This window comes from Ambystoma mexicanum, chromosome 1q (genome assembly GCF_040938575.1).
Source record: "Ambystoma mexicanum isolate Mex_15411 chromosome 1q, UKY_AmexF1_1, whole genome shotgun sequence".
NCBI lineage: Eukaryota > Metazoa > Chordata > Amphibia > Caudata > Ambystomatidae > Ambystoma > Ambystoma mexicanum.
The window spans coordinates 1,540,841,311-1,540,852,172 of record NC_090922.1 but is presented as its reverse complement, the minus strand read 5'-3'; the positions used below and the strand labels follow the sequence as shown (position 1 = coordinate 1,540,852,172).

Sequence of the window (10,862 nt, the reverse complement as noted above, 5' to 3'; positions counted from 1 at the left end):
TCTGCCTGTATAACACCTTCCTGAGGTACTGCATGGCTGGCATCACTGGGCTGAACATCTCCATACAGCTGAGTGGGTGAAAGCAGGACGGCTGGCACATGTGTGCCCATTGTTTGCAAGTTTATAGAAAAGCAGGTATTATCAGCTGCCTTCTTTTATATAAAATAAAAAATAATTTTCTATGGCACTTGTTCACCCAGAGGTTTATGGGTTTGGATAGCAAGCAGCCATTAAAACATAGACAATAAAGAAAAAATGAAGCAACTGCTATCAAAAATGGGGGATGAGGCCTCCAGCAAGCATCTGATGGTCACATGATCTGGGTGGCGTGCAATCTTAGACCAAGGGCATTCCAGATATATGGAGTGAACAATCAAAAAGGCTATTCCACCTGGCTACTTCTGAAACAAGAGATTTAGAACTTACAATATACTGCCATTTACTTTGTCTGAGGACAAGTGAGTGCCAACAGTCAATATTAACACCCAGGTAGCTGGCTAGAGCACCTAACACAGAAGGGGTTCAGGGATGAATTCCAACTGCAACCCAAACAACTAATATACCAGTGTTGTCTGGGTTGAGCTTTAGACAGTGAGAATATATTCACCTGCTCATGGTTGACAGACAGCTCTGAACATTAATGAAGGTTTTGCTGATCTCCAAACTAAGCCTCAGAGGATAATAGTGTTGTGCCAGTAGAATCTGAAGCTGGAGGAGTAGATTAGTCTGACCATGGGGCAAAGCTTAAAATGTTAAGAGCAGGGGTTAAAACCCCCCAGCCACAACAGGCAGAACCCTGGTAATGCCACATATTTTAAGCAGAGACTGTGATATCAAATGAGGTGTCATGGATGCTTATGGTCCATTAGCCTGGAATTATTGTAATAAAGGAGCAGGTGGAGTCCCTTAGACTAAGTAGGATCTAATGGGCAATGGTATCAAGGGCACCCGATAATTCCAAGAGAATACTAAAAGATTGCCACATTCACTGATGCGGTTTCTCATGTGTATATGTTCTGTAGTACCGAGTATACAATGATTATTTAGTGCTAAGCAGCCTCTTGGTAATGAATTTGCAGAACAGTTCCCCAGGATATCCATTGAGGGTCTATAGTTTCCTTAGGGTCTCAGGCAAAGTGTTCCATTGAATGGGTTTCTCAACACAGAGGGTACAGTCTCCCTTCAGAATATTCCAGAAGGGATGCATTTGAAATGATTCAACTAATCATAACCAGCCACTATTTATGTGCCAAAGGAAACTGAACAGCTGTGGTGACAAGTTGTCCACAGTATTAATCAACAGACATTCTACCCTCAGCATCATTGAAGTGTTCCCTCCACTCTGAAGCTTCAATTGTAACAGAGATGTCTCCACATGCATGTCCTCTCTCATGGCAGATAAGAACATCCTGCGTAGCAAGTATTTCCCACATTCACTACCCTGAAATGGACCCTCGCAGGTATGTGCTCTCTAATGGCAGATAAGAACATCTTGCATAGTGAAGTAGTTCCCACATTCACTCCCCTGAAATGGACCCTCACATGCATGTCCTCTCCCATGGAAGATAAGAACATCCTGCGTAGTGGTTCCAACATTCACTACCCTGAAATGGACCCTTGCAGGCATGTCCTCTCATGGAAGATGAGAACATCCTGCCTAGTATTTCTCACATTCACTATCCTGAAATGGACCCTTGTATGCATGTCCTCTCTCATGGAAGATGAGAACATCCTGCATAGTATTTCCCACATCCACTACCCTGAAATGGACCCTCGCAGGCATGTCCTCTCTCATGGAAGGGGAGAACATCCTGCGTAGTATTTCCCACATTCACTATCCTGAACTAGACCCTTGCATGCATGTCCTCTCTCATGGCAGAGAAGAACATCCTGCATAGTGAAGTATTTCCCACATTCAATACCCTGAAATAGACATCGCAGGCATGTCCTCTCACATGGCAGATAAAATCATCCTGCATACTACCGTAGTCCCCACATTCACTACCCTGAAATGGACCCTCTCAGACATGTCCTCTCTCATGGCAGATAAGATCATCCTGCATAGTAAGTATTTCCCACATCCACTACCCTGAAACAGACCCTATCAGGCATGTCCTCTTTCATGAAAGATGAGAACATCCTGCGTAGTATTTCTCACATTCACTAACCTGAAAATGACCCTTGCAGGCATGTCCTCTCATTGAAAATGAGAACATCCTGCCTAGTATTTCTCACATTCTCTACCCTGAAATGGACCCTCGCAGGCATGTCCTCTCTCATTGTAGATAAGAGCATTCTGCATAGTGTAGTATTTCCCACATTCACTACCCTGAAATGGACCCTTGCATGCATGGCCTCTCTCAAGGCAGATAAGAACATTCTGCGTAGTGAAGTATTACCCACATTTATTACCATGAAATAAACTGTTGCATGCATGTTTTGTCTGGTGCCCATTTAGGTTATTGATCTCACTGATGCGGTTTCTCACCTGTATGAGTTCTTTGGTGACGAATAAGATCCCTGTTCAGAATGAAACTCTTTCCACATTCAGTGCACTTATGAGGTTTCTCGCCTGTATGTGAGAACTGATGGTAAAGGAGACCTTCCTTTCGACAGAACCTTTCCCCGCATTCAGTGCACTCATGAGGTTTCTCGCCTCTATGTGAGAACTGATGGGAAATAAGACCTCCCTTTTGACTGAAAGCTTTCGCACATTCAGTGCATTGATAAGGTTTCTCGCCTGTATGTGTTCTCTGGTGACAGATAAGACGTCCCTTATTAATGAAACTCTTACCACACTCAGTACATTTATGAGGTTTCTCGCCTGTGTGTATTCGCAGGTGGGAAATAAGATTTCCCTTCCGAATAAAGCTCTTCCCGCATTCAGTACACTGATGTGGTTTCTCACCTGTATGTGAGAACTGATGGTGGATAAGACCTTCCTGCCGACAGAACCTTTCACCACATTCAGTGCATTGAAAAGGTTTCTCACCTGTATGTGTTCTCTGGTGGAGCGTAAGATGTCCCTTCAGAAAGAAGCTCTTCCCACATTCAGTACACTCATGAGGTTTCTCGCCTGTATGCGAGAACTGATGGTAAATAAGACCTCCCTTGTGACTGAAAGCTTTCCCACATTCAGTGCATTGAAACGGTTTCTCGCCTGTATGTGTTCTCTGGTGGAGAGTAAGAGGTCTCTTCAAAAAGAAGCTCTTCCCACATTCAGTACACTCATGAGGTTTCTCACCTGTATGTGAGAACTGATGGTAAATAAGACCTCCCTTGTGACTGAAAGCTTTCCCACATTCAGTGCACTCATGAGGTTTCTCGCCTGTATGCGTTCTCTGGTGCTGAGTAAGATGCCACTTCCGAGCAAACCATTTCCCACATTCTGCGCACTCATGAGGTTTCTCACCTGTATGTGTTCGCTGGTGGATAGTAAGCTCTCTATTCTCAGTAAATCCTTTCCCACATTCAGTGCACTCATGAGGTTTCTCACCTGTATGTGTTCTCTGGTGCCGAGTAAGCTGTCCCTTCTGAGCAAACCATTTCCCACATTCAGTGCACTCATGTGGTTTCTCACCTGTATGTGTTCTATGGTGCTCAGTAAGATGCCCCTTCTTAGCAAACCATTTCCCACATTCTGTGCACTCATGAGGTTTCTCACCTGAATGTGTCCTCTGGGGGGAAATAAGCATATCTTTATTCCCAAATTCAGTGCACTGATACGGTTTTTCACTGATGTTCTCACGTGGGAAATGAATATATTCATTAGGTGGCCCTTTGTCACACATTCTGTACATTAGTAAGGTTTATCGCCAGTTTAATTTGTCGGGTTGACTTGGTCTACTTAACTTTTTCCCAGATTCACAGTGCAGATGAGCTTTCCCATGTGTAGGTCTTTTATAGCGACAGAAAGATGTTTCTTCTGGCTGAAAGAATATTCAGTGCATGGATACTGTTCGACCATTTACAGGTGTTTTGCAAAATCTCGTAAACTAGTCTCACATTCAGAACATATATAAAATAGCATTCGCTTGTGTTCTCTCAGGAATAGGCACAAGAAAAAGTCTGGTCTTCCTGCACACCAAGCAATGTTGTTATAATTGCTCTGTAATGCTAGATATGTATTCTAGCTTGGTGTTGCTGGATACTACACGTGTGCGGAATGGATGAAACCCATCATGTAATCTATAGGCTTCTCAATCTCAATTCCTGAATAATCTAAAAACAAATTTGGACCACAAACTTGTCCGCTTCCACGATGATAGGAAATTTCATATTGTAGCAATGAATTGTCGCACTGCATTAGTCCAGACAATTTAACAATCAATCTTGTTATGTTTTTGGGACATCAATCACCTATTGAAGAAAAAGGAAAAACACATTATTAGTTTCAGCATGTTCACAGTCGCAGGCATCACTAACAGGCCGACTGTTCTCAGTAGTTGCAAAATATTAAGGAGCAGTTATATATTTCTTCAAGTACATACATATAACATTAGTAGCTTCCTGTTTGGCCTTTTGCTGCTTAGTAATCCACCAGAAATAAACTGCTCTTATTTCTAAATAGTGATTTAGGCATTGATAAGTGTGGGTATTCTAGTGTAAATTTTGCCTTTTGCTTAATAACAGTAGATTTCAGCTGTTCAGTTATCACTTCCACTGCTTCTTAAATGGTTTCAATTTCCAAATATTGCAGTGCTTACTTCAAATTCAATGTTCACAGTCATCCTCTGGTTTTCAAATGCGTCAATTCTGCTTATTTCTAAGTCCACAATTGGTCCTTCTTACATCTTCTATTCATAATAAAATTGTTACTTTCATTTTAGTCTAGTCTTTAATAATCCTCATCCTCTTTTAGTTTGTTTTTCAAAATTCTTATCCTCAATAATCCTTGACATGAGTTTCGCCACTATTTTGGCTTCTAAGAAGGCCATGTATGTTACGTAAGAAAAGGACATTTTTGTGCCAGTGATGTAAAAGTGGGAGTACACCCACACTTACCAATGCCTGGCTCTCAGTAGTAGTGATGTGCATTACTTAGTTACTCACATTGTACGTATTAAGACTGTGAAGTGCCATCTATTGGGAAAGGCACCCTAATAGCTGTCAGAGTAGTGGCTCTCGAATGATAAAATATAATAGAGGTGATATGTGATTAATTTTATATAGAACCGTTCAGTAGCCAAAAGAATGTAAAAGATCAATCATACAGCCAGGGAGAAGAAAACATTTCATGTGGATATTTTAATCATCAGGACAATGCATATATTGTTCTATCATTTTATTACTTCAGTAATGTACATGAAAGCTCCCAATTTCCCGATACAAATGATAAGGGCAGGTGTTTGACACTAGGTCCACAGACACTAGGTCAGCAATTTTATCACCAATCAGACACCTTGTTTGACCAGTCTATTATGTCATTAGTGATGACCTCCTAGTTACCTTTGGGCAAATGTATATTGCACTGAACACAAATGTATAACCAATAGCACTATTGACGAATAAGAGGGCTGTATTGAGATTTAAAGAAAAAAACACCAGTCTCTTCCCATAGTGAGAATAGCACTACAACCATTGGGCCTCATTACGACCCAGGCGGTAAGTTACCGCCTGGGTCGTACCTTTACCACCATGGCGTAAACTACGTTTACGCCATGGTGGTTGGCGGACTTACCGCCCCATTCCGAGGTCGGCGGGGCGGTAAGTCCCCAATCCCCATTTACCCTTCCCCATTCCCATTTTTGCCCCATAGGGCATAATGGGAGTGGGGAAGGCGTTAATTACGCCACCGTAAATTACGGTGGCGTAATTAACAACATGGTCCCTTAGCGCCATGGATTTTAACACCTGCTAAAAGCAGGTGTTAAATCCGCCATGGCGCTAAGGGACCTCGGAATCAGGCGGTAAGGGTCGGCGCTGTTTACGCTGCCGTAAACCCCTTACCGCCTGAGTTGTAATGAGGCCCATTGACTTTAAACCCAAATAAACTCCAAACAAATAATTCTCCCCCAGAATTGACAGAAAGATCAAGCTTGTATCAGACTGATAGAATGACATGTTTGGCAATGAGGCAAAGTGTTTCGTAGACGCCTCCCTCCAAATCCCAACTATCATCCCATTTCCCTTCCTAATTGTTTATACAAATGCAGTATATGGTTGTTATATATTTCTCAAGTGCCACAAAAAGTAAAGGTTTCATATGATTTTTATTGTGTAGTGATTAGTATTTCAAAAAGTGGCCCTTTGTGATAACATGTGTTTCAGCGAACACAGCGCCTTTCTCAAATCAGGGCTATTTCCAACAATGAATGATTCAATGTCACTTGTTTTACAAAAAGAAATAGAGCAACACAATAAAGGTGAGCGTGACCAACAAAGTGTAGTGCATTGAAAGTAGAGATATGGATCAAAACATCAAACATAAAGGATACGCAATTGATTGTAGTAATTTAGCATCATCATACAATCACTATTACATAAAATTTGACATTGCACAAATGTTGAATATACCATGCATATTCAAATGTGTTCATAAATCGCATTGATGAATCATAGAGGTCAAAATGGTTTGATATAATACAAAGTATTCAAACACAGACACAAAAGATGGGGAGTGGGAGGGATGTTTAGGGAATAAATATTGAAAAAATGTACACAAAGAAATGAGGGAGAAATGGGAAGAGAAAAATAAATATGTTAAGTATGCTTGAATCAGATACAACACATTCAGGTACGGCCGTTCTTTTTTGGAGAACCACCACCTATATTCCGTATCCGATTTCAAAATGTTTGAATGAAGATTAGTCATAGGTAAAATCCCTCCTAGTAGATTAAAGGAACTTAAATCAGTTATAGAAGCTTCCTAATACATCATTTTTCAACATAATACACCATTTTATTATGGTGTCCGTGTCGCCTGCTTGTTCAAAAAGTACATATAAATGTGTCCTGCCTGTCCAGCTCAAGTTAGAAATCATGTCTGTACTAAAAGTGTAAATGTGCACGTATAATGTGCTCATGCTGGTCATGTAACAGTGCTTAACACATTACCAGTTTATACATTTGACCGCTTGCTTTTAGAAGGCACGCGTGTTTACCAAAATGCTCTAAAGGGTCGTCCAAGTGTTTGGTATTTGAAATACATCATTAACAGTTTTTGCACTGAACCACTCGCTTGTAGAATGGGCGCGTGGTTCTCAAAGTTAGCTAAAAAGGTAATTCAAATGTTTGGTATTTACATCTCCCCATTGGGGCTTATTGTTCAATAGTTCACTGTTTCTACTGTCAATGTGTTCATCTTCTATCCATCCACCAGTGCCTCAGAACATACAAGGGCTTACCTGAAAAGTCCTATAAAGTTAGACGCCCATGCGTTCGTGCTCGCGATCGGACACAGGTTTCAATTAAAAGGATTTGTTTGCTGTGTGTTGCTATGGGGACGGATAGTAGTCCTACCCCAGTTTCTATTCCAGCCGCCATATTTTGGGTTAGAATCCTGGCTTTACAATACAGAGGATGTTAAAGTGAACCAAGTTTTGACTTGCAATGATTAGTAAGCTGCACAAAGAAATCGTTTGGAAAAAATCATTTGTGCTATATAAAAAAAGCTGCTTTTTTTACTGAACAATGTTTTGTGATCTAATTATTGTGCTACATGTGTAATGCATTTTTAGATCTATCGCTAGATATTTCCTACTGTAAAAAAGCCACAACCTCAACGAGCCCCTGTACCCTTGTTAGGTAAGAATTGGTGCAGTCACAGTGTGTGAGACTACGCAATACTTATCTGCTTGGTATTAGGTAACCTACCTTTTGGTATAGGTCCGTACTACACAAGTCGGTAGTGTGACTGAGCAGCCAGGCCAAGAGGGGTAACATGTGAGCTGTAGAGCTGCACAGAGGAAATCCGTAAAAACAAGTAGCAAAGTAACACTTACACTCAAGGTTTTAGTTACAAATAATTATTTATTTAACATCAGTTTTAAATAAGCATCGCTTAAAAAGGCAATTCTTAGTAATGATTCAAATAAGCTTTGGAAATACTTTACAGAATCAATAAAGCAGGTGAATATACTTTGACTATGCTCAATGCACTTCTCCTACACCCTAAAGTGACTTCAACTACAAGAATAGTTTTTGCATTTGCATATCACACCAATAAACTTTGTAGACTCTGGGTTGCAGAAAGAAAGGATTAGGGAAAATAAAAAGGTTAGAACAGTTTCTTAAAAAGGTGAGGACAACTGAATCCTGCGATGAAGTCTAGGTAACCCTTTCCCAGCAGTAACCGCATTCAACAAGCTACAACCTATGGAGGGGCAAGCAATGCCAAAGTCAATGGATTTAGAAGAGTGCATTTAGGGAGCCAGGACAGCCAAAGTCATTTCGACCACGTTTACGGTTCTGATGTAAGTCTGTGCAAAGGGAGTGAAATGAATTCAGAAGGGTAAGTAAGGGCAAATCTCGAGTGACACAGTACGACTTAAAGCAAGAACGTCAGTACCCGCAAGCCCAAACAGTACCTTTGGTTAGAAGAAAAGTGGACCAGCTAGATTCCTACGGCTATGCAGACCCTGCTTCCTGAGCCTCAGTCATGGGAACAAGAGGGAGGATGTCTGGAGGGCTCCTGTGCCAGTACTCTGGAAAGTTGTCAGCAACTACGGGCGCTCTTCGATTCAGCAGCACTTAGCGGTTTCAGCACTTCGCAAACAACACTGATGCAGAACAATTCTCGGGTTGGACTTTCCATGCTCCCTCGGTCCTGGACTCTGGAGAGGGGAATCTGGATCGGGATTTCCTGCTTCTGGAGTGTCCTTACGAGGCCCCTGGAGATTTTGGCCGGATTCGTTCCGCGGCAGACGTTGCACTCAACTATGGAAACTCGACCCCGGGCATTGGGCTTCCGCAACAACGGAGAGGCACAGCAAGTCGGGGATTGTGCCAAAGTGGAGTTTGTCTCAGGGTTAGTTGGTCCCACTAACCCAAGGGAAGAAGTTATCCTTTCCGGAGTTTCTGTCGATTCGAAAAAGGAGGTCAGCAGAGCAGCAGGGCTTCACCAGTACTTGAAGGTCCAGGCGGTTGCAGCAGGCTTCTCTTCATGGATGTTAATTCTAGTGGTCAACTGCCTCTAGTCCCAAAACCCTCGCAAGTTTTCCGATTCATGCACAGCCTAGGCTGTCAATCACACAGCAGGGTGTCAGTCGTACAATCAGGACTGGTTTCATACAGGCATTTCTAGAGACAAAGGACACGGGAATTTTAGGAACCTCCCTCACTTCCTGCCCTTCCAAATACATTGGAGCCAAGGGCAGGCTACAAGGCTGAAGCCCGCCAAAGGCAAAAACACACAAATCTGTCTCTGTCTCCACGCACAGAGTAAAAGCCAAGAAAAGACCTCACAAACAGAAAAGGGCGTAAAAAGAAGACGGGGGCCATTTTGACAAAATGGACAGCCATGGGTGCTGTACTGCATCTGAGGGTTCAGCCTGCGGTAAAAAGGACAATGGTAGTAAAAATTAACCCACTGCCATCATCCATTTAAAGTAGTGAGGGTAACACAAAACGTTACATGAGAAAGTACTGGATTGGAGAAATTGCAGTCTTGGTAAACCTGTGGTGAGTCCTAAGTTAGTTTTCTTAATTAATAAAGATGGATGTCCAAATATTGTGGCTGCCCAATATTAATTGTGAAATGTATGTTTTGGGTTGGATTATCCAAGTTGCACTGATGGGACATAATATACAAAATGCGTGTCCACTTCTAAGAGCTTTAAAGTGAGTTATCCATAAATCTTCCTTTTCCAGGTAAGCTCTTTGACACCATGGATGCAGGTTTGACCTGAATAGAAAGAGTTTGCACTCATGTTTCTAGTCAACATTATACACAATAGCAGGCTGGGATTTGGTGACATGCTATGTATACCCAAGTGGCCTAACACAGCCTCTCTCAGTGTGCTTCTTAGTGCTGAAGGTGTATTGGTGTAAAACAGGAGATTTTAAGTGCTACCATTATTATGCATTCAGGGGCTTTCAGTTTTCCATTTAGGATGTGGAAAATACAGCTACAATATTATTTTGGCTTAACATGTTTCTATAAGTATTATATAGGGCCTCATTACACGGAATGCGGTGAGGGTTTACTGGTACCGGTAAGGGCACCGGTAAACCCTTACCACCTTACTACGAGGTCCCTTTGCCGGACCCGACCTCAACGGCTGGTTTTAGCAGCCGTTAAGGAACGGGCCCGCAAAGGGACCTTGGTGCTAATTACGGTACCATAATTAGCTCCTTCCCCATTCCCATTAAGCCCTATGGGGGCAAAAATGGGAATGGGGAAGTGCCTTGGTGAATGGGGAATTATCGCCCCCGCTCACCTTGGAGTAGGGCAGTAATTCCACCATCCACCAAGGCGGACACGGTAAAATACCGGCGGCAAACATGGCGCTGATAGCCCCATGGTTACCGCATACCGTGTAATGAGGCCCATAGTGTCAGGTTTGTTTCTAAGCCATTTGTGTAATCTCTACAAGACAATATTATTGTTGGCCTTGCCTAGAGCTTGGAAGGTAGGTGGTCACGAGTCTAAATTGCAACGTGTGTTAACATCGCTGCTTCATTAAACTGCGGTATGTGATCCTTTGCAAATAATGTATTCCTGTTGTAACATACAATAATTGGAGTCCTTCAACCGATTTGGTAAAAAATAATGTATTATGAGGAAGATTCAATTATTTGAGAACAAATTGGTGTTGCAACGTTCCTCAGTGATTGGCCACTGAAGATGGCCTGGAATTGTATTATTGCTGAACTGGCCTCTCTGTCCAATGCTACTTGATTTGAGAAATATATGACAAATT

At 42.1% G+C, this 10,862-nt stretch overlaps 1 protein-coding gene across 2 annotated transcripts in view; it reads right to left on the bottom strand.

The window, feature by feature from the left end:
• Positions 1-1,336: 1,336 nt before the first annotated feature.
• The window catches only part of LOC138551425 (zinc finger protein 33B-like), a 51,181-nt gene continuing 41,655 nt past the window's right edge, over positions 1,337-10,862 (bottom strand). For both annotated transcript variants that reach the window (XM_069642485.1, XM_069642486.1), the window contains one exon: positions 1,337-4,359. In XM_069642485.1, coding sequence (XP_069498586.1) covers positions 2,469-3,800 — 1,332 coding nt within the window. In that variant the 5' untranslated portion in view covers positions 3,801-4,359 and the 3' untranslated portion in view covers positions 1,337-2,468. The remainder of the gene's footprint in view (positions 4,360-10,862) is intronic.